At 44.8% G+C, this 24,826-nt stretch overlaps 1 protein-coding gene across 4 annotated transcripts; it reads left to right on the top strand.

Annotated features, from left to right (window-relative positions):
- Positions 1 to 5,379: 5,379 nt before the first annotated feature.
- CIMAP1B (ciliary microtubule associated protein 1B) lies at positions 5,380 to 23,324 on the top strand. 4 transcript variants are annotated; one of them, XM_075857603.1, is made up of 8 exons: positions 5,380 to 5,509; positions 6,140 to 6,215; positions 13,090 to 13,248; positions 17,302 to 17,505; positions 19,780 to 19,881; positions 21,730 to 21,851; positions 22,128 to 22,268; positions 23,141 to 23,324. In XM_075857603.1, exons 3-8 carry the CDS (start codon positions 13,140 to 13,142, stop codon positions 23,231 to 23,233), a joined length of 771 nt encoding a protein of 256 aa, XP_075713718.1. In that variant the 5' UTR covers positions 5,380 to 5,509; positions 6,140 to 6,215; positions 13,090 to 13,139; the 3' UTR covers positions 23,234 to 23,324. The 4 variants fall into 4 exon arrangements, with proteins under 4 accessions (XP_075713718.1, XP_075713719.1, XP_075713717.1 ...); XM_075857604.1 differs by lacking the exon at positions 6,140 to 6,215 and adding an exon at positions 11,989 to 12,096; XM_075857602.1 differs by lacking the exon at positions 6,140 to 6,215.
- The last annotated feature ends 1,502 nt before the right edge of the window (positions 23,325 to 24,826 follow it).

The following is a 24,826-nucleotide window of genomic DNA, read 5'->3' on the forward strand; positions in this document are numbered from 1 at the left end:
CGATGTTACTAGGGGACTGGGAGATAATATCATGCCAGATGTTGTAAATTTTAATTTTAAAATATTCCTATTGTTACAGTCATAATTTTAAAGCAGATTGGTCACATATTTATGATGCCCTGTCTGAGGGCAGCATAAAGAAGTGACAGACACGCTAATTTCATTTTGCTATCACTTATTAGTTTAATGTGCTGTAGTTTACGAGTATTTTCGATTTATACTTGTAGTGTGTGTATTCATATATTCATGCTCCCGCTGCCTCCCCACCCCCAAGCCACTGATTGACGCTTTTCTCTCTATGCATAGCAATATGGAGAAAAGTATCAAATAGCGGCTGGAGGGTGTGGAGGGGAAGGGGCGTGAAAACATGAATACACTTGGGCTTTCTTACTAATGCTTGTTCTGCCAATTTTCGGCCCGTGTAATTCGGCTTTTACTTGCCATTTTACGTATGGTACCAGACGGAAGGGACTCAGAGATAATGCGTATACGGCTGCTTTTTTTGCACTGTTCAATTATTTTACTTGTTACATTTCAAAATCTACCAAAAAAAGGAAATTAAAGTAATATTATAAATAATAAAAACACAAGATTTTAGCATGAATAAAGTTTATTTGAGCTACATCAGCATTTTACTTAGTAAATCACACATATTTGTTATGTACGGTATATAAAAGTTATAAAGTATACAATACATTTAACCCCTTGGCGACATTTGGTGTACATTTATGGTGGTGGCACTATATAGTCAGCGCCAAGCGCCATAAATGCGCTTATCTGCATAGCAGGCCACAGAAACAAGCTCCTACACACATATGATGGTTGCCATAAAAATCTGATATTGTGATACAATGCAATAAGAAAAACACAACGGAGACTGTCCATTATTTATTTCAGTTTTGGACCGAGGCTATTTATTAAGTGGACATTATAACCAATACCAAGGACATTTTATAATTTATTGCGACTGCTATATACCACAAATAGAGGCGTAGCTATAGAGGGTGCAGAGGTAGCAGTCGCACCCGGGCCCTGGTGCCTGAGTATGCCTAAAGGCCACTCTGCCAAATAAAGACACCAGTATTATAGGTGGCACATGGTATACCTCCCAACTTTTGAATTCGGAAAAGAGGGACATTTTAAGCCACACCCCCTAACCACGCCCAATATCCCGCATAAACACATCAAATCACGGCCAGATCTTTCTTCAAATAACAAGCGCACATTCTCACTGCGGATCTCTAGACTGTCTGGATAACACAGATATTATGGATCCGGTTATATCGTCTTTGTGTTACTTTCCTATTTTGGGTATAAAATTTGCTGAGGACAAACCAAAAGGCTGAGAACATTGAAAGTCAAGAGGGAGACCCTGTGGTGGATGACTTTTCAATTGACAGGTAGCAGTGTTACATGATGGGGATTTTGTTTTTCCATTTGTGTAACTCTGCTACCGGTTAATGGAAAAATAATCCACATGAGCCCCCCTGTAGATCGCTCCACACACAGCCCCCCTGTAGATAGCGCCACACTCAGCCCCCCCCCCATGTAGATAGCGCCACACACAGCCCCCTGTAGATAGCTCCACACACAGCCCCCTGTAGCTAGCTCCACACACAGCCCCCTGTAGCTAGCTCCACACACAGCCCCCTGTAGCTAGCTCCACACACAGCCCCCTGTAGCTAGCTCCACACACAGCCCCCTGTAGATAGCTCCACACACAGCCCCCTGTAGCTAGCTCCACACACAGCCCCCTGTAGCTAGCTCCACACACAGCCCCCTGTAGCTAGCTCCACACACAGCCCCCTGTAGCTAGCTCCACACACAGCCCCCTGTAGCTAGCTCCACACACAGCCCCCTGTAGATAGCTCCACACACAGCCCCCTGTAGATAGCTCCACACACAGCCCCCTGTAGCTAGCTCCACACACAGCCTCCTGTAGATAGCGCCAGACACAGCCCCCTGTAGATATCTCCACACATAGCCCCCCTGTACATAGCTCCAGACACAGCCCCCCTGTAGATAGCTCCACATATAGCCCCCCTGTAGATAGCTCCACACACAGCCCCCCTGTAGATAGCTCCACACACAGCCACCCCTGTGGATAGCTCCACACACAGCCCCCTGTAGATAGCTCCACACACAGCCCCCCTGTAGATAGCGCCACACACAGCTCCCCTTTTGTACATGGTGCCACACAACCCCCCTCCCCCTTGTACATGGTGCCACACAACCCCCCTCCCCCCTTGTACATGGTGCCACACAACCCCCCTCCCCCCTTGTACATGGTGCCACACAACCCCCCTCCCCCCTTATACATGGTGCCACACAACCCCCCTCCCACCTTATACATTGTGCCACACAACCCAAACCCCCTCTTGTACATGGTGCCACACAACCCCCCTCCCCCTTATACATAGTGCCACACAACTCCCTTATACTTTGTGCCACAATGCCGCCAGAGCGGAGAGCGGTAGAGGTAGCCGGCCCTACTGCTGCCACTCTTTGCTCTGCTTTGATGTCACTCACCATCAGAAGAAGGCATGAGTCTTGCAGCGGCGTTCTCACTGGTGTCGATGCCGGCCCGGAAGTGAACCAGTCCAGTCATCTGACCTGTCATCTGACCGGTGAGGTCATCAGAATAAATAAACTGTCAAATCTCCCTGCTCTCAGCTGCCAAAGGTAGCTGAGAGCTAGTGGCGTCCCTGCTCGAACGTGTGAGATCGATATAAGTATCGATCTCACCCGTTTAACCCCTCAGATGCAGAGCTCAATAGCCTGCGCCGCATCTGAGTGGTTTTGGAGAGAGGGAGGGAGCTCCCTCTCATCCCACTGACACCCGGTGATAAGATCGCCGAGCGTCTGTGTCTCCAATGGCAGCCGGGGGCCTAATAAAGGCTCCCAGGTCTGCCTGTAGTGAATGCCTGCTAGGTCATGCCTGAGGCACAACCTAGCAGATGCCTCTCCGTTTTAAACAGACAGGCAGTAATACACTGCAATACAAAAGTATTGCAGTGTATTATAAAAGCGATCGGATGATCGCATATTGAAGTCCCCTAGTGGGACTAGTAAAAAAGTTTAAAAAAAGTTTAATAAAGTTATTAAAAAAAAATGTAAAAAAAAAAATTAAAAACCCACTTTTTCTCCTTACAAACTGCTTTACTATTAAAAAAACAAAATAAAGTAAAAAAGTTACACATATTTGGTGTCGCCGCGTCCGTAACGACCCCGACTATAAAGCTATTACATTATTTAACCCGCACGGTGAACACCGTAAAAAATTTAATAAAAAACTATGGAAAAATTGCTGTTTTCTGTGAATCCTGACTTTAAAAAAATTTGATAAAAAGTGATCAAAAAGTCGCATCTACTCCAAAATGGTACCAATAAAAACTACTAGTCTTCCCGCAAAAAAAAAAACCTCATACAACTACATCGGAGGAACAATAGAAAAGTTATGGCTCTTCAAATATGGAGACACAAAAACAAATAATTTTGAAAAAAAAGTGTTTTTACTGTGTAAAAGTAGTAAAACATACAAAAACTATACAAATTTGGTATCGTTGCAATCGTAACAACCCGCTGAATAAAGTTATTATGTTATTTATACCACACGGTAAACAGGGTAGATTTAGGACGCGAAAAAGAGTGGCGAAATGTCTTTTTTTTTTCTATTCCCCTCCCAAAAAAAAGTTCATAAACGTTAATCAATAAATAATATGTACCTCAAAATGGTGCTATTAAAAAATAAAACTTGTCCCGCAAAAAGCAAGACCTTATACAGCTATGTCCACGCAAAAATAAAAAAGTTATAGCTCTTGGAATGCGACGATGGAAAAACTTAAATAATAACTTGGTCATTAAGGTTTAAAATAGGCTGGTCATTAAGGGGTTAATCTTCCCTGGGCTTCAAAAGCACCTGCTGTGTGGTCGTAGGCTGTCTGAAAATTGAGTGACGCTGCCCCCTATTGGCTGCACTGATTATGTCTCCTCTAAAAGGAGACATCATTTTTGCAGCTTTTGGATTATTAGAGGTCTTCAGATCACATTACTTTTGGGAATCCTCAGAATCCGGGACAGAGTAGGGAGAAAGCGTCCGGGGCACAGGCCCCTGTTGTCCAGTGGTAAGGACGCCAGAGTATATATCTATGACTCATCAGAAGATCATTCTGACTGGACTTTTCGGGTAAGAACTACATAGATTTCAGGACATGCAGCGTGTCTTATAAGCCCCTGTTCACACAGAATTATTTTGCAGGCAGAAAAAAATCTTCCTCAAAATTCCTTCAGGAATTTTGAGGCAGATTTTGAACTGCCTGCGGTTTTTTTTCCGCGTTTTGTGCGGCAGCCATTGAAGCTAATGCAAATGCCAAACAATGCAGCGAAAAACGCTCAGAAACGGGTGCTGCATTTTTTCTGCCTCCCATTGATTTCAAAGGGAGATCAGAGGCGGAAACCACAAAAAGAAAGGTCATGCCACCTTTTTCCCTGCAAGCGGCCAAAAGCCACAGGGGGGGAAAAAACGCCTCTGCCTCCCATTGAAATCAATTGGGGGCAATTTCCATGTCAAAATCTGTGCCAAAAAACTCTGTGTGAACACACCCTTATGGTTTATTACATTTATGTGGTGTTTTCCCCATTGACTTTAATGAACAAAAAATTGAGCATAAATTGGACAAAGGCAGCAATTACGGTACTGTGACATGGATTTCCAGAGAATATTTCCTAGAACTATTTCTTTAAGGCTGGGTTCACACTGAGTTTTTTGCAGGCGGAAATTCTGCCTCAATATTCCATTTTGAAGTTTGAGCGCCGCGGGCATAAAACTCCGCGAAATACGCTTTCTCTGCCTCCCATTGATGTCAATGGGAGGTCAGAGGCGTAAACGCCCGAAGATAGGGCATGTCCCTTCTTTCTCCCGCGAGACAGTTATACCGCTCGCAGGAAAAAGACGCCTCCCCCTCTCATTGAAAGCAATCGGTTTTTGACGAGTTTTGCGGCGCGGTTTCCACGTCAAAAAACTCAGTGTGAACATGGGGAAAAAAAAAAAACAGATTTCCAGGCCAGCATAATAACATCCATTTTTTTTTTTTTTTGCTGCAGCGTTTAGATGTGGCAGTGGTGCAGCTCCCTGCGGCCGGACACTTCCTGGAGACCTTAGGTGCCCTATTCTGCAGAGATGTCCAGTGAAGGCAGGGGCCAGATATTATATTGCAATGTACATTATAATATAATGTACATATATAATATATGTTTGTGTGTTGGTATATATATATATGCAGTGCATGCTGGGAAGCCTATGGTTTTCTATCTGCCACACATATGAGTGAGCAGTGGTCTCCTCAGTCCTGGGGCTGGCCGCAGCGTCGTTACTATGGTAGCGGTAACTACGCGTCCTGTAACTAAGACACCACAAACAATGGCCGCGGTAAAGCCCGGAGCCAGCACATAGATCAGTCAGTGCAGCAGCCGGGCGCGGTGGACGCAGCAGCGGAGGACGTCACGGAAGGTCAGACATTAATCTCCCGGCTCATGAAGCTAGCACGGCTCCTGCGTAAATAACATGATGGTGTTTTTATGAGCGCAAAGGAGACGACCAAAGCATGGTGGGAAATGTAGTCCTGGGAAGCTGTAGGACATACATAGGGCTCCACTGACCTCACGTATCGTGATGTTCAGGTTTGGAGCCATCTTATCTGAGCGAGTCCATAATATAACGTTATTAGTGAAATGTTCCTTTTTATACAAGTCTTCAGTCCAGCAGGCGGAGAGCATTGTAACAGTCCATTGAGGGATCTAGTAATACAATACAGGCTGCCAAAAACATCCCCCAGATCTGCTGACTTTCCTCCACTTTTATTGATAACACTCTATCAGGGAATTGCTTACCTTACAATTCCCTAATATAATATTTAGGACTGCAATTCAGACACAAGGGGGGTTTTCAGTTTTATTATTTTCTGACATGTCATTACATCAGTGGTCCTGGGACCCAACAATACCCGGAATGAAGGGGTCCAGGGGGCGTGTAGCAAATATTTCTATCTGATCAGCCCTGATTTCATCCTTTGTAAGATCCCATTGTGATAGAAAACTGTTCTTATCATCTGTGGTCAGTTTATAGTTACGCTTCTTCCAGGCAGGACGTATGGAAGGATTAAAACAGCAGACGGATTATTTCTTGGTTCGGTTTACAGACGGACTCCTTAGACCAGGTTATAATAGTCTCAGAGTTGTATCAATTAGAAGTAAAGTATATAATATGATAGTGGCAACTAGATCTCATCATAGTAAAATCTCAGCCCTTCCAACCCTCTAATGTTCTAGATAGAAATCTAAGGGGAATGACAATTGGAAACTACCTTGTATATAGGTTAGAGATGATTTCTTCTTCTTGACTGATTCCCTCTCACTTCAGGACTGTGTTTGAAGGACTTGTCAAGTCATTTTTTTTTACAATATATCTGTTAAGGCGGATATTATCAAGGATTGCTGACTTTTGTGATCCCCTGTTCATAGCGGTCAGTTGCTAGGCAGAAGAGGTCACATAGCAACTGCATAGTAAATAAAATTCACCCTTAAATACCCATGCGAGACTTCTTCATGTTGTAGTGGTGTGTATCTAAGCAATCACTGCCTACAGGAATGGTGAAGCTGGGACCCTGGTGATTATTTCTGGTTGTATTTGGAGCAGTGTACTGAACGGGTTAAAGGACCACACAACACAACTGTTGTATAGTTGGCACCAGGATGGTTCGTGATAGTTGTGTTGTCCAGAAGAATATCTTCAAGGTCTTGGGCCCTCGTTCAAGTGTTCTGCTGCATATTTTGTAGGATGAGTAGATTTAAAGGACTTCTGTTCTCTTATGTTGCAGAGGCTCCCTCCCAAAGTACCACCACCAGGGGCGTAACTAGGAAAGACTGGGCCCCATAGCAAACTTTTGACTTGGGCCCCCCCTCCGCTGGGTATCACACAACCCCCCCTTGTAGATAGTGCCCCCCTATAGATAGCACCATACACAGCCCCCTGTAGATAACGCCTTACAGCCCTCCCCCTGTAGATAACGCCATACAGCCCTCCCCCTGTAGATAACGCCATACAGACCCCCCCGTAGATAACGTCATACAGACCCCCCCGTAGATAACGTCATACAGACCCCCCTGTAGATAACGCCATACAGACCCCCCTGTAGATAACGCCATACAGACCCCCCTGTAGATAACGCCATACAGACCCCCCTGTAGATAACGCCATACAGACCCCCCTGTAGATAACGCCATACAGACCCCCCTGTAGATAACGCCATACAGACCCCCCCTGTAGATAACGCCATACAGACCCCCCCCCCTGTAGATAACACCATACAGACCCCCCTGTAGATAACGCCATACAGACCCCCCTGTAGATAACGCCATACAGACCCCCTGTAGATAACGCCATACAGACCCCCCTGTAGATAACGCCATACAGACCCCCTGTAGATAACGCCATACAGACCCCCTGTAGATAACACCATACAGAACCCCCCTGTAGATAACACCATACAGACCCCCTGTAGATAACGCCATACAGACCCCCTGTAGATAACACCATACAGAACCCCCCTGTAGATAACACCATACAGACCCCCTGTAGATAACACCATACAGACCCCATCTGTAGATAACACCATACAGACCCCATCTGTAGATAACACCATACAGACCCCCTGTAGATAACACCATACAGACCCCATCTGTAGATAACACCATACAGACCCCATCTGTAGATAACACCATACAGAACCCACCTGTAGATAACACCATACAGACCCCCCCTGTAGATAACGCCATACAGACCCCCCCTGTAGATAATGCCATACAGGCCCCCCCCCCCCCCCAAAAAATGGGCTATAGTTTGTCCTACAAAAGACAATGCATCCCCTATCCACAGGACATGTGTGATCGCTGGCAGCGATAAGGAGAACAGGGGACCGAAAGTCCCCCGAAGTTCTCCATGACAAACCTCGGACTTCCGGCGTCTGCGCAGTTCAATAAAAATGAAAGGAGCGCTGGTCACGCATGCGCACAAGCGCGACCGGAGCGCAAGTCATTTCTATGGAGCTGCAGACAGCCCCCGGAAGTCCGAGGTTTGTCATGGAGAACTTTGCGGGACTTTCGGTCCCCCACTCTCCTTATCGCTGGGCGTCCCAGCAAGCACACATGTATCCCCTATCCTGTGGATAGGGGATGCATGTCTTTTGTAGGAACAAACCCTTCAGTGGCATCGCGCTGTAGCAGCCATATCGGCTGCTAGCGGAGCCTCCGGCCAGTGGGGGGGGGGGGGCCCATGCTGGCGGGTGGCTCGGGCCCCCTCATGCTGCGGGCCCCGTAGCAGCCGCTACGTCTGCTATAGCGGTAGTTATGCCACTGACCACCACCCTATTTGTCTGCCCTATGATTCACATTTTGGAAACCAATTAAGTGGGCACAATTGGACTCTCTAGTCCTGTGTTATAAGGGTATCGTAAATTGTAAATTCATATGGCAGGGCTCTCTGTTACCTACTACTATATCGGAGACGAATAAATGCATTTCGTAATGTAACAGAGTGCCCTAATGTTTCCACGGTCGGCCCCTTCTGTTGAATAAGTGGATGGCACTTGAAAAATGTTGGTATCCAGGTGAATGCCATCAAACACAAGCTTGAGGACAGGTCCACCTCCACCAGCGCCAGGTAGTAAGGTAATGATCTTTGGCTGTATGTATTCTTCTTGCTTGGTACATGATGGATGTTTGGGCCATGCGGGAACCTGTAGTTCCATTCTACTAGCAGCTAATAAAACGGTCTACCTCCATGGCTAACATGTTTATAAATAAGACTCACCAGTTCATAAGAATTCATTGTACAAACACATATACTCCTCTATTCTTGCTAACCATGCATTCGGTAGGTTAGCAAGAAACAAAGCTGCTTTATTTCAAATGCATTGGCGCAATACAAACAAAATGTTTGCAAAAGTGGACATAGCCTTTAACTAGAGATGAGAGAAATCGATTCTACACTAATCGAATTCAGACCGAATTTGCTGAAATTTTTGACATATTACAAAATGTGTGCGGTTTCTGGCAAACAAATCATGGCAAAATGGCGGCCGGCGGCGAGCACTGGCCACCCTATTACAAATTAGAAAAAGGATCACGTGACCTTGGGCGGCTTCCCCATAATGCCTTGCAGGCAGCCTTCCCAAAATGCACTGCGGTAATCCCTCCCTCTAAACGTATATGTTGTCCCTTTGACATTACATGCTGACTTGGCATTATAGAGCTTGGAGTGGGTTGGATTTAACTTGGATACAGTCCTAGAAGACATCAGTCAGACACAATTTTCAGGGCAATCGGGGGCAAATTCTATTTTCAGCAACTTTATTTGGACCGAATTGAATCGGACCCGAAATGAATTTTGGAAAATGCGCTAATTTTTACCTTTAACCATTCTCACTGCCAAGGCCATATGTGATACGTCATGTCTGTAAATGCGTGCTGGGACTAGAATATAAGGACTAGAGCTTCGACCTTGGTATCATATTAATGTCCAGAATATACATTTGTCTTCTCCACCCCCCCCCCCCAAAAAAAAACAGGCAATAAAAATGGGCAGGGTCAAGCAGTAAATGTCCATTTAAACTCCTTTATCAACGGAAAACTGACGCAAATGTGTGGCTGCTCATAGCAGGCGTAAAAAGAAATTCAAACAGTCAGACAGCTCCAAATGCACCAGATTTAGGCTGGGTTCACTTGAATTCCGCTGCGGACACTCCGCAGCGTTAATCCGCAGCGGAGCCGTTTCTGCATTGACTTCCACTTCTATTTAGAAGTGTTCGTTTAGACGATACGTAAAATTCCACTGCGGAGCATAGGCTGCGGAGCGGAATTTGGTGTCCGCAGCATGCTCTGTCTGTTGCGGAGCAGTGGCGGACTGGTTGCGGACTCATGGCGGAATTTCTCCATTGACTTCAATGGAGATTCTAAGTTCCGCAATGAAGTCCGCAGCTGTCATGCACATGTTATGTGTGCTGCGGATGCGTATTGCTTTTTTGCCTTGACATTTCTTCATTCTGGCTGGACCTATATATTTCTAGGTCTACAGCCAGACTGAGGAAGTCAATGGGGCTCCCGGAATTACGGGAGCGTTGCTAGGTGATGTCAGTAAATAGTCACTGTCCAGGGTGCTGAAAGAGTTAAGCGATCGCCAGTAACTGTTTCTGCACCCTGGATAGTGACTACCGATCCCAATATACAGCAACCTGTAAAAAAATAGAAGTTCATACTTACCGAGAACTCCCTGCTTCTTCCTCCAGTCCAGCTTCCCAGGATGACGTTTCTGTCTAAGTGACGGCTGCAGCCAATCACAGGCTGCAGCGGTCACATGGACTGCCGCGTCATCCAGGGAGGTCGGGCTGGATGCCGAAAGAGGGACGCGTCACCAAGACAACGGCCGGTAAGTATGAAATTTGTTTACTTTCACTAGGGAAAGTGCTGTCCCTTCTCTCTATCCTGCACTGATAGAGAGAAGGGAAGCACTTTTCCCGCAGTCCGCAGCAGCTAGTCCGCATCAATTTACTGCACATTTTGGGCAGATCCGCAGCCGTAATCCGCAACCCGGATTAGGTGCGGCATTGATGCGGACAGTTGCGGAGGAAATCCGCCACGTGTGGTCATGCCCTTATCAAGACGTTTGTGCCGTTTAATGGATTAGACACAATTCTCGTCAGCTGCCCAACTTTCCAGTTTCATTGGGGCAAAATACCTCATTATGAATAAATGTGGACCAATGACTAGGAGAGGAAGTAATTTAGCACACCCTTATATATATTTTATAACATAAGAGGACATAGCGATATCATCCCATAGTATGTCGATTTTTTTTATTCTGTTACTTGTTTTCGGCATCTGCCTGACTCCGAACCATGAAATAATTTTGGTTGAATAGTATGAATGCTGCTATTCCGCTCGTTGTGTTGAGCCGTGTTGCTATACTCCTTTTGGCTTGTTGAGTGAATGTGGTGAATACAGTTTGTTTTAGTAACAGCCTGCGATTTCCTGGTAACTCGGGACACATTGTTTCAGTGAAGGGACTTGCTCCGCACAATGATGACTGTACATGGAGCCGCAGGGAGAATGAGGCATACATATTTTACCAGTTTAGGACAAATTGAAAGCAGAGGACTAAAATAAAATAGCCAATCGAAGACTCACAAACACGAGTAATCATATTATATTCTGAAATAATTGCATGTGTGGCTGTACACTATGCTGGGGGATCTTAAAGGGTAACTTATCGTTCAGCAAACTTCTGACATGTCATAGTGACATGTCATAGTGACATGTCAGACGTTTTGATTGGTGGAGGTCCGAGAACTGAGACCCCGACCAATCGCTAAAACGAAATGGCAGAAGTGCTTGTGTGAGCGCTGAGTTTCTGTTCGGCTTTTTCTGGAACACTCTGGATGAAACTTATAGACTGTGCAAGGTCTGAGGAGGGGTGCAAGACACGAGAACTCAAAGAACACCACAGAGAGAATCCTTGTCCAGTGTTTTTCCTACAGCGTTCCTTACAGTTTTAAAACTAGATAATATGGCATTTTTTATGGGTGCCCCTGCTTTTGACCATCTATGTTCATTATAATTAAGATTGGCCACACATAGGCAGCTAACTTCTTTAAATGGAATGGGGGACTAGGCACCCATGTTATTGGGATCAGTAGGGTCCAGAAGTTAGCCCATCACTAGTCATTTATAAAATATACCTGTAGTGTGAAAAGTCCCTCTAGGCCGAGTTCACACAGCATTTAAACCTGGCCTAAAACAGTTTTTCAGAGTTGTGTTTTTTTTATGTCATTTTTGTGGCATTTTCTTTAAATATTGTATTTTTGTATATGTAGGGACAAATCCTATAGACAAGGGTAATGATTACACCAAGTTGTCAATTTATTTATGCATTTCCAGGAGGAATAAAGTTTGGAACAACGCAGAGTTCAAAGGAAAGATGCTCCAGAATTATTTTATGGAGTATACAAGTATTTATTACAACAGACGTGTCAGAAGAGCTAACAGGTCCTCTTTAAGAGATATTCCTGTATTGCATTATTATGTCTGGACCAAATATAAGCAACCTGTGCTTTTCCCCTAAGGCCCCATGCACACGAAGGTGCTTTTCGCGACCGCAATTCCCCCGAAAATCCATGGGAGAATTGCGGCCCATTCATTTCTATGGGGCCATGCACACGACCGTGGTTTCCACGGTCCGTGCATGGCCCAGGAGCCGGGACCACAGAAAGAACAGACATGTCTTATTATGGCCGTGATCCAGGCTCATAGAAAATAATGGACGTGGCCATGTGCACGGCCCGCGATCTGCGGGCAGCTCACGGGTTACACTCCGCGCCCGGCTGACCCGATAATCACAGCCGTGCACATGGCTACGGTCGTGTGCATGAACCTTATACTTTAAATTGATCTATCAACTAGGAGCCACTTTACATATTAAATTAGGAAATTATATTATCAGTAATTCTACATTATAATGTTATCAGAATTTCTACCTCTGCAAACGGGTTAAACTCTAATAATAAATACAAATAATCCCCTATTGCTGCCATACAGGCACTGTTATGGCAGCCTGTATTCTGTGAATGGAGAAAGCAAAGGAGGTGTCACAAAGCCCATCTGCTTATATCGTTATCTGTTTGGTTGCCTGATGATGCTGGAACTAGTTCTACAAAATATAGTTTAGTCTTTACAAAGCTGAACATTGTATCACTGTATATATTACCCACTTTAAAGAAAATTGGAGTACAGTGGATCACGCACCCGTGTGGCCAAACCATATTATAGTTTAGTGAAACTCTACCTTTTGTGGTTCCAAAATCCAGGATCTTTCTTACTAAGTTCTCGGTAATGGCATTGTCATTTTTATGATTTTATGACTTTCTACATGATTTTAACTGTGCTGTACATTAGGGACACTAGCATTTACGTATCCCATACATATAAATGATTTACTTTCAATGTATGTGCATATGTTAAATAAATTCTACTATTTTCCAGCAATACTCTATCCCTTTGTATGGTTGCCAGCAGTCCAGCATTAGTTTACTATGACTACTGAGGTGCAAATTGGACCTTGGAAACCCCACAGGCCACGAGGGCCAATTGCAGCTTTATACAGCAGCCCAGGACCTAAGTATGCATTGCCAGGAAACACAGGTAAAGTCCTGCAGTGTATATGGGTAATCTACAATTAGAAAGATATTTTTTTATTCATAGAGATGCATAATAAAACACATCCATGATCCTGTGAATGTATGCGTTACCTACTTGTTAGCTCTTTTATTGCTTTACAAATAATACAGTCCACCAACAACTACCCTCATGACATATGATTTCCATACGTGTGGTATAAAGAACATATTTTAGATGAGTATGCCCACACCATCCATGTAACGGATTTTTCACGGCTTGTGAAAAGTGATGAGAATATAATGTCAACTTTGAACTGCCAGATCAACGGGACACCCTGCAGTTGCTAAAACACTGGGAGGTCATCAACTTGTATAAGTTATGTTATATAGCATGTGATAATTTTTTGATCGCTGGGAGCCCCACCACTGGGATCCCCTCTGATCGTGAGAATGGGGATCCCGAACCCCAAAATCCTTCTCACTCGCAGTGAGTAATAGCTTGAATAAAGCGGAGGTCGAGCCAGCATGCACCGACCGGCCACTCCATTCACTGTATGGCCCTGTTCACACAGTTTTTCGACACGTTTTTTTGATGCGGAAACCATGTCGGGAAACTCGCCGAGTGGAAAAACCGTCTCGCGGGAAAAAGAAGCGGCATGCTCTATCGTTGGGTGTTTACGTCTCTGACCTACCATTGACATCAATGTGAGGCAGAGAAAGCGTTTTTCGTGGCATTTTTGCTCGTGGAACTCAATGGCCGTTGGCGAAAAATGGCGCAAAAAACACGTCAAACGGCATGCAGGCAGATCAAAATCTGCCTGCAAAAAACTGTGTGAACAGGGCCTATATGTGAATGACGGAAACAGACGAGCGATGCACTCGGCTGTTTCCATCATGCCTATAGACTGTGAATAAAACAGCATCACGCATGCTTGACCACCACTCCATTCAATGTCCTCTTTACTGCAGTTGAGCAGTGAGGAGGATCTGGGGCTGTAGGACCCTATAAGGTGCACGGCCGCGCACCTTCCACGGTCCGCCCGCTCACTAAAGTTTAAAGCCCGGATGCAGTGGCGTCGCTAGCACCGGAGGACGCACATATAAATGAATACTATAGGCTGCAGGCAACGTTAAGCCTGCAGCCTATAAGGCGCTGGGAGTTGCGCAGGCCGGCGTGATGCCGTTACATCACGCCGGTCTGCGCATGCGTCCCGCCGGAGAGGCAAAGTAGCGCTCCGTCTGTCGTGGGAGTTGTGGGGGAGGGGGCTATATAGCGCTATATACAAGGGGAGGAGTGGAGCTGTGTAACGCTATATACAGGGGGGGTATTGCTGTGTAACACTATATACACAAGTGGAGGAGTGGGGCTGTGTAACACTAAATACACAAGGGGAGGAGTGGGGCTGTGTAACACTAAATACACAAGGGGAGGAGGGGGGCTGTGCAACACTATATACAAGGGGAGGAGGGGGCTGTGTAGCACTATATACAAGGGGAGAGGGGGGCTGTGTAGCACTATATACAAGGGGAGAGGGGCTGTGTAGCACTATATGCAAGGGGAGAGGGGCTGTGTAGCACTATATACAAGGGGAGAGGGGAGCTGTGTAGCACTATATACAAGGGGAGAGGGGGCTGTGTAGCACTATATACAAGGGGAGAGGGGGGCTGTGTAGCGCTATATACAAGGGGAGGAGTGGGGCTGTGTAGCGCTATATACAAGGGGAGGAGTGGGGCTGTGTAGCGCTATATACAGGGGGAGAGGGGGGGCTGTGTAGCACTATATACAAGGGGAGGAGTGGGTGGTGTAACACTATATACACGAGGGGAGGGGGGGCTGTGTAGCACTATATACAAGTGGAGGAGGGGGGCTGTGTAGCACTATATACAAGGGGAGAGGGGGGCTGTGTAGCACTATATACAAGGGGAGAAGGTCTGTGTAGCACTATATACAAGGGGAAAGGGGGGCTGTGCAGCACTGTGTACAAGGGGAGAGGGGGGCTGTGCAACACTATGTACAAGGGGAGATGGGGCTGTGTAGCACTATATACAAGGGGAGAGGGGCACTGTGTAGCACTATACAAGGGGAGAGGGGGCTGTGTGGCACTATCTACAGAGGGGCTGTGTGGCACTATCTACAGGGGCAATTGCTGTGTAGCACTATATACGGGGGGGGGGGGTCAGTGTGGCCCTATATACAGAGGGGGCTGTGTAGCACTATACAAGGGGAGAGGTCTGTGTGGCACCATCTACACAGGGGGGCTGTTTGGCACCATCTACACAGGGGGGCTGTGTGGCACTATCTACAGGGGGGGCTGTGTGGCACTATCTACAGGGGGGGCTGTGTGGCACTATCTACAGGGGTGGCTGTGTGGCCCTATATACAGAGGGGGCTGTGTAGCACTATACAAGGGGAGAGGTCTGTGTGGCACCATCTACACAGGGGGGCTGTTTGGCACCATCTACACAGGGGGGCTGTGTGGCACTATCTACAGGGGGGGCTGTGTGGCACTATCTACGTGGGGGGGCTGTGTGGCACTATCTACAGAGGGGGCTATGCTCTGTAGCACTATATACAATGGGGCTGTGTGGCACTATATACAAGGGGGCTGTGTGGCACTATCTACAGCGGGGAATTGCTGTGTAGCACTATATACAGGGGGCTGCATGGCACTATCTACAGGGGGCTGCATGGCACTATCTACAGGGGTGTCTGTGTGGCAGGATCTACAGGGGTGTCTGTGTGGCAGGATCTACAGGGGGTGTCTGTGTGACAGGATCTACAGGGGGGGGTCTGTGTGGCAGGATCTACGGGGGGGGGGTCTGTGTGGCAGGATCTACAGGGGGGGTCTGTATGGCAGGATCTACAGGTGGGTCTGTGTGGCAGGATCTTCAGGGGGGTCTCTGTAGCAGGATCTTCAGGGGGGTCTCTGTGGCAGGATCTACAGTGGGGTCTGTGTGGCAGGATCTACAGGGGGGTCTGTGTGGCGCTATCTACAGGAGGTCTGTGTGGCGCTATCTATAGGGGCAGTGGTGTCATGAGGGATTCTTTCATTGATGCCTCCCATTGATTTCAATGGGAGGCGTCGGCGTCTTTTTCCCGCGAGCAGTAAAACTGTCTCGCGGGAAAAAGAAGCGACATGCCCTATCTTCGGGCGAAAAGCTCAGCGAAAATCGGCGTGCAGGGAGAGGAAAATCTGTCTCAAACTTCCAAACGGAATTTTGAGGCAGATATTCCTCCTGCAAAATACTCTGTGTGAACATAGCCTAATAGTATTTAAAAAAGTAATTAAAATAAGTTTTCCTATTCTCTTATTTAGTAGCTATATTAGCGTTTACTGGGGGTATCACTGTTGGTCATCAGATCGCCCACCATTGATGGAGACTCGCCCTGCTCCCTAACTACCCCGCTCAGGAGCTGCCAAGACTTAGGGTATGTGCACACGACCTATTTTCAGACGTAATTCAGGCGTTTTACGCCTCGAATTACGCCTGAAAAGACGGCTCCAATACGTCTGCAAACATCTGCCCATTGCTTGCAATGGGTCTTACGGTGTTCTGTTCAGACGAGGTGTAATTTTATGCGTCGCTGTCAAAAGACGGCGCATAAAATTACGCCCGCGTCAAAGAAACGCAGGACACTTCTTGGGACATTTTTGGAGCCGTTTTTCATTGACTCCAATGAAAAACTGCTCCAATTACGTCCGTAAAAGACGCCACGAAAAGCGTGAGTACATGCAAAAAAACTTCTGAAATTCAGAAGCTGTTTTCGCCTGAAAACAGCTCCGTACTTTCAGACGTATTTTGCGTTTGCGTGTGAACATACCCTTAGAGGGAACATTTAGGACCCCTGTTCTCTTGATCGGTGGGGCACCCAGCAATCAGAAAATTATCACCTATCCTGTGAATAGGTGATATTTAGGATTTTGGGGTAAATGCTTGTTTTTAATTCCTGATACTGAAGATACTGCTGCTCTATTTAATTTGTCATCTTTAGTTTTGGTTGATTCTTTCAACAGGTTCTTTCTGTCTCATTGATTCTTTTCTTCACAATGTTATGTGCCTTCTTTGTATTCTACAGGTTATGTGGAACATGATCCAAGTAAATATCGAGCACCTGCATTCAGCTTTGGTAGTCGTCGATTCAAGTTTGTCGATGATTGCTCGCCAGGACCAGGGTACTTAGTGCCAGCTAACATCACCATCAGGGGAAAAGATGGCACACCTGCTTATTCTATTTATGGCAGACCAAGGGACCTGAATACTTTCAGGACTCCAGGACCAGGTGCAGATTTTAGGACAAGTATTGAGTAATGTAATGGAGGCTCGGTGTTTGTACGGTTATCAGTGTTCAGCAATGCGGCTTATTAGGGCACATTCACACGTGGCGGAATTGCTGTTGAATTCAGCTGCGGACAGTCCACAGTGGAATTCTGCAGAAGCCGTTTTTTACATTTTGTTTCTATACGTTTTTAGGAATGTTAGTTCAGACGCTGCAGAAAATAACCGTGCGGAAATTAGGCTGCGGTGCAGAATTTCCCCTCCGCAGCATGCTCATGACGTTGTGGAACAGCAGAGGAATTTCACTGCGGATTTCAGCCTTTGCAATGCAAAACCTGAAATCTGTGGCAAGTCCGCTGTGATTTCTGCAACGTCTGAATTACCTGTCAAATATGCAAATGTTGCTGCAGATTCGTTGCGTAATTTACCCAAATCTGCACCAACATTTGCAGCGGAAAAATTCTGCCACGTCTGAACGTGCCCTTATAATGCGCTGAACCAAAAAACAAGATGTGTGTGTACAAATCAAGATCCATTTTTTTCTGCTATTACATCTTTTATAACTGGGATGAATGAGAGAATGCCCACTCTAGTGCTTCTATAAAGCGTAAAACAAATGTGCATTATCCAAATGTCTCAGTGTGGCAATGAACTTACCTATACACATATTTATAGCTTGCAAATTATCTGGCATGCATTTCCATTCTGTGTAGCTGTGGCAGGAGGACAAACACAAGGTACACTTCTTCACACGTGGCTTTTTCATTGCGCTTTTGTTTTTTTACATGACAAAATATTTTTTGCCATCTAAACAATAATTCAGTGCCATATGTGAACATACCCTTATGTCTCACCACATACTTACTGGCAAGTATTAGTAAACCGTTTAGGACAGAGATGGAAAAAGACCGCTTGATATAGTAGTGTCTGTAGTATACTTTAAGGGTAAGGCCCCACGGTGCGTCATTGACTGTTTTGTTGCGTTTGAAAACAGCGTGCGGTCAACCGCATGCGTTTTTTGTCTCTGTAATGCTGCAGTTCTGTCGCGTTTGTTAAAGGAAATAATTTATGGGCATAGTTTTCACCGGTGTTGAAGTTTGTTAGGTGCTTCCTGTTTAGAGTTCATTACAAGGCATTGCAGAACTGTTAGCAGAAACGCAAGCAGTTCAGCAACAACTTAGGCAGCGCGGTCATTAACCGCATGCGGTCGGACATTATGAAGATGCAGTTACTGCACAAAAAACCACATTGTAATATAATTAGCAGCCGTCTGTACATAACAAACATTTCACCATTGACTTCTATTGAAAAATGACTTGCTGCGGTTTAAAAACGCAACATAAACGCCCCGCACTGTGTGGTCTTACCCTAATACTACATGGTGCAACTGCTGCCCCTATGGTGCTTTTACTGCCCTCACATAAGCAGCATACAATTCTTCCTTAGAGGTCCCATAATTTCACTCCTCTTAACAATAGCTGGGCTTCAATGTCTCTTTGTGTCACAGCCACATTGCAGGTGACTTGTTTTCTGAAGGATGTGATGCGATGTTTTGGCTACAGACTCCAATGTTCCTGTAGCAAGCTATATGATGTCTACTTTAGAGGGGTTGTATGAAAAGTTTCCTTTAGGGTATGTTCACACGTGCACGTCCGTTACGGCCGAAATTACGGGGCTGTTTTCAGGAGAAAACAGCCACGTAATTTCAGCCGTAACGGCATGTGCAGGCGCTTGAACGCCGCGTCCATTACGGACGTAATTGGCGCTGCTTTTCATTGGAGTCAATGAATAACGGCTCCAATTACGTCCAAAGTGACAGGACACTTCTTTGGCGCGGGCGTCTATTTACGTGCCGTCTTTTGACAGCGACGCGTAAATATACGCCTCGTGTGAACAGACAAACGTCAGCCCATTGCTTTCAATGGGCAGATGTTTGTCAACGCATTCAAGCCGTAATTTCGGACGTAATTCCAGGCGTAAAACACCCGAATTACGTCCGTAATTTGGCCGTGTGAACATACCCTTAGAGACAACAGAGCTGCAATACCAGACACGGCCCATAAACTAGAGTGGCACTGTTTCTGGACAATAAGCAAACCTTTTTTTTTTTTTTTTAAGGTTTTGTTTTTTTTCTGGCGTAGTACAATCAGAAAGTATGGCCCATGATTAATGGTGATTGTACGTATGTACAAAAAAACAGGTGAACTCAATAGAATGCTTGTACAATACTGTTAATGTTATCATAAGTAACACTCAGAATGTTTGTGTCTTAATATAGGTAGCTACTCTCCTGAGCGCGCTGGCAAGTCTGCCTATCGATCAGCTCCAATTTATTCATTGGGTGCAAGAACCAAGACATTCGGCAACGACCTAACGCCAGGTAAACACGTAGTTCACAAATATATTTCCATTTGATGTATACTGGGCAGCTCTCTTGTCTACGATGAACGTATGAAAGTGAACTGTTGGACCTCAGATGTTAAACTCTGCTGCTTTTTAAGGCCTGAGACTGAAGAGATCTGTACAGAGGACAAAACTCTCACCTGAAATCCCACAAGAAGAGCAGCAGAAAGTGTAGCCAAATGTTCTAAACAGGTCTAATATACTAGACCAGGGCACAAATCACTCTGTTCCCATACATGAGCTGCACAGTGTATACCTGTCCATGGCAGCTTTTCTTCTGGTCTAAACGATGCTGCTGTTTCCATGAATTTTTACAAGCAGTCAATATAGACACTATACCTGGACCTACTAATTATTATTTTTTTTAACTACTGCCTGGTAACTTTTTACTTTTCAAGGAAATCTGTCCTTTATCCTCAGATGACCCAATAACACCTATTGTGCCTGCTAAATAGCCTGACACGCGGCACTGACTCCTAAGGCCTAGTTCAGATTCCCTTTTGGCGGTACGTTAAGTGTAAATGTTGGGAAAGCTCCAGATGTACACTCTAAACGCACCCACAGGGCTCGTTAGCCCAACGGAGGCCAAAAGAGTGCCCTCTTGTCTTCCATCAGGCTGGTATACGTCAGTATACCTTTTTTTTTTCTTTAAGAATGGAAGTGTAGTAGACTACGCTTTTCCATTCCCCCCAAAAAAGATTGCATACCCCACAGTGTATAGTTTTTTTGTTTTTTCTTAACCTGGGGGACTATGGGTGATGGATGCCACTCTATGGCATTCATCACAGGCCTCCGTTAAACATATGCGGCACAAAGCTTCAGGTGATATAGCTCTCCATATATGGACAGGAGTCGCCGATTACTATCTCTGGCCGGAGAAGCTACATCACTGGAGCTTCTCTGGAGTAGCCTTGGGACTCCACTTGCTTTAAAGTTCTGTGTGTGTGCTGGGGATATAGAGCGCATTATAGAACTCCTAACATCACTGTTCATATGTAGACCGTGACGTCAGGAGCTACCCCAGGCACAAAGCTTCAGGTAGCAGGCGGTTCTGGCGACATATCCCACTGTTTGCCTATACAGTGGGATATGTTGAAGCCCTCTGTCGGAAGGAAAAAAACACTATGTGAACTAGGCCTAAGAAACAATAGGCCACGTTCAATTGTCAATGAGCAAACGCCAACAAGATACAATATAAGCTTTACATGCCCCAATACCACTGCACTAGAGGGTGCAATTGTTTAAAGTGACTCCAAAAGTGCCAGTTAGTAGGCTGGATATTAACAAAGCCAAGATAGGTCAATGCCAGATTTCGCTGTAGCCGTGACTCATTTGAAACAGGAACACTCCAGCTTTTTGGAATCGGAGGTAAAAGACTCACATCTTCTAGCCCAGATTGATTGGCAGTTCTGACTGCCATTTACTGAGCACAAACATGGCCACCAGTTCAGCTTTAATAAGGAATCATACAGAAGACATAATAATGTAGGATCACGTTTATGTGACAACTACAGACATGTAGAAAGAATTAAAAAAGGTTTTCAGAAAGCCACATTAATCTATTCATTGTTAATAATTAAAATCCTCAAACTATAACATCCTGGGAGTTAACATTTTGTTCCATTTGTTGTGGTTATGTATGCAAATACAGCGGGATACGTTGTAGTTGGAGGTATACGTCCTCCCAACGTAAACGCTGAATGCAGTGTGAACAGAAACTAAATGTAAAATGTTGTCACCTTTCCGTCTATAAACTTTTGATCCCCTCCATGATATACATACACTAAGCATCAATCAGCACCGGTGACATGTTGTATTTCCACAGGTCCAGCAGCATACCTGCTTCCATCAGTGCTGGGACCAAAAATTGTTAATAGATCATCCGCACCAAACTACTCGATGACTGGAAGGAGCAAAATTGGAAGCTTCCATGAAGATCTGCAAAGAGTGGGTTTCTATTTTATTATTCGCCTTTATTGTCTAAAACATTGCACGTAGGTTTCATTTTACCCATCTTAAGGAAACCGCGGCAAAAAACAGCCGAAATTGCCACACATTGATTTCAATGGGAGGTGGAGGTGGTTTTTTCCCGCGAGCGGAAAAAAACGTTAGTGGGAAAAAGCGACATGCCCTATCTTGAGGCGTTTTCCGCCTCAAAAACCCCACTGAAATCAATGTGTGAAGAGGGCCTAACCGTGGTTTGTGGAATTTGCTTACTTTTAGACACCAGGTCCCGGAACATATCGTGTTGTCGATCCAATAACATATAAATACAAACCTCCACAATACAGCATGACCGCCAGAAACTCGGTGCCTGGAGATACTACACAAAAGCCAGGACCAGGGGCCTACAGTCCTGAAAAGGTAACAGTGGGATTTAAGTCCTCTTTTTTCTATTGTGAATTTTGCAAAATACACAAAACATTACATGTGACATTTTCCTGGTACAGAAACATGTCTAAATGTATGTACACAGCCACATCGCACCCCAGTATTGTAACAGACCCATGTGTAAATGATACCTTTTAATAATGATGCCAACTGCAATAGTTTACTATGTGGTGGTCTGTATAGAGAACTGAATTATTGAATGTAATACAAAAACTTCACATCCGCATGAGGAAAGGGGATTGTGGTTTGAGAAACCAAAGCCTGCCAAACAAGATGTGTGGTTCTAAAATCAAATTCACTACCATGGAAAACGTGTCCCTGTTTTTTTTATACTAACCTTGAGGAAAGATCATGGCACTCCGTTTCCAACAGTTTATGGTGCAAGGAGTAGGTTCCCGTGCCTGTATTATAAAAAGGAACTCCGTAATGGATTATAAAATGCAGATTTGTTTTATTAGCAATCTACACTGATAACGTACCGGAATTGCTTTTTGTCACAAAGTCCTAGATCATTCAGATTGCTATTGTATAATAGAATGATTATGACATCTCATAACCAGTATTGTGAGAGAGAAAAATGTGAATGTGTTTGTGGCCTATGGGGCATCTGAATTTCATAATTTTACAGCAGATTTGCCGCTGCTAAAAATGATGAATGCCAACATGTAGCCCAAGCCTAAAAAAAACAGGGTCGTCTGCAGGAGATAAAAGATAGAAGGGCACAGACCCCACGACAACCATCATATATACTCCTTTTGTTCTATTTATCTTTACCTATGTGCTTACTTACTATAGTGGCAAAACTGATCATGACATAAGTCTCTGTGTTTGTCATTTCCCTCTAGGTTGTGTTGTCCCGGCCTCAAGCACCTAACTTTTCCTTCGGAATCCGACACTCGGAATATGTCGCCCCCTTGATTGTGGATGTAGCAGATTAATAAATGGATGAAACGTTCACGGGAAGGACCCACCTTTGAAAATAGTGGGCGTAGATGGCTATAAAAACAATATATTACATGGTTCACTTCAGACATTTTCTTTCTCTGCTTTAAGAGATATCAAAAATATCATTGTGTATATTGCAAATACATAAATCTGTATTCCTTGTGCCCATTAATCTAATAGGTTAAAGCCCATGGAAACTTTTGATGCCTTTTTTTATGAAATGTATGTAATTTCTGATACTAAACACTTTTCTAATATACTTTTATTAAAAATGTTGCTTTGTTTCAGCACTGCAGCATCTATGTATCCACTGTACACAGAAGCTGCAGAACGCCGCTGTTACCCGAATCCATCAGTGAACGGGACTGATGGCTCGGCTGACAGAGACTCCTGCGTGCCTCTGACACCACACCTAACCTTAATACTGATAAAATCATCTAAGTTGGTCAACTTTGATTTTATCAGTATTAGGCCGAATTTGGACGACCATAGTATGCGTCCGCTACAACGGCCATCACACGGACGCATGTATTTCAATGGGGCCGTTCACAAGGCCGTTGTTTCAACGTACCGTGTGAAGGGTCCGTTGATAAATAGAACAAGTCCTATTTTCTTTAATTTTCATAGATCCCTCGATAGACACAAGTCTATGGGGATCTGTGAAAACGGGACCCGCACGGGTGCAACTCAGATGTGTGAATCAGGCCTTCAGGTTAGACTTGGTGTGAGAGGAAAGCAGGAGCTGCTGTAATCCAAGCCGTCAGTCCAGCTACAGTGGATACATAGAAGCTACAGCGCTTAACTAAAGCAAATTTTTAATGAATGTATATAAGGACATAAAAAATGGCATCACAGGTTTCCATAGCTTTTAAACACGAAAATACATTGCTTGTTAAGATGTAATGGTTACAGCAAAAACACTATTCTTGAGTATGGATAATACACTTTGGTACAAAAGTAAAGTGGGCCAGGCACATGAAATTGTTTTCAGTGGAACACACAGATTTTAATGGGACCCTCCAACAATCTAATATGCATAGAGCAGTCATCGAATTTAACCTGACTGAACCTTTGTATCTCCTGGAGAGAAGTTGGTTTTTGGCAGCCATTTATTTTCCTTCTTCTATAGAAATGTCATGCATGCTTGGTCAAATTGAACGTGCATGTGTATCAGAAGAGAGCTGTTGACTGAACCGCTATCTTATATGAATGGTGAGTTAAATCTGAAACAGTCAGAATCGGACGCTGAATCTGTCAGATCAACTTATCCTAATCCATTTATATAATTTCCTGTATAGCGCAGCCTCACAAGTTAAGAACAAATAAATCATTTTTTTTTTAGCTAAAACTCAATCTTTAAAAGAGGTTGTAAAAGATTTTTTTAAAAACATGGCTGCTTTCTTCCAAAAATAGTGCCATACCTGTCCAGGGGTTATGTGTGGTATTGCAGCTCAGCTTTATTGTAATAGCAGATACAATAGACCCTATGGGTATGTTCACACGGCCAAATTTCAGACGTATACGAGGCGTATTTTGCCTCGATTTACGTCTGAAAATACGGCTACAATACGTCGGCAAACATCTGC

The sequence above is a fragment of the Rhinoderma darwinii genome, chromosome 3 (assembly GCF_050947455.1).
Source record: "Rhinoderma darwinii isolate aRhiDar2 chromosome 3, aRhiDar2.hap1, whole genome shotgun sequence".
NCBI classification, from domain to species: domain Eukaryota; kingdom Metazoa; phylum Chordata; class Amphibia; order Anura; family Rhinodermatidae; genus Rhinoderma; species Rhinoderma darwinii.

Coding starts and splice junctions, on each gene's coding strand:
- CIMAP1B (XM_075857603.1), top strand. CDS start 13,140: ATGACTACTGAGGTGCAAATTGGACCTTGGAAACCCCACAGGCCACGA. Junction 13,249..17,301: donor TGCATTGCCAGGAAACACAG/GTAAAGTCCTGC, acceptor TGTATTCTACAG/GTTATGTGGAACATGATCCA. Junction 19,882..21,729: donor CGGCAACGACCTAACGCCAG/GTAAACACGTAG, acceptor GTATTTCCACAG/GTCCAGCAGCATACCTGCTT.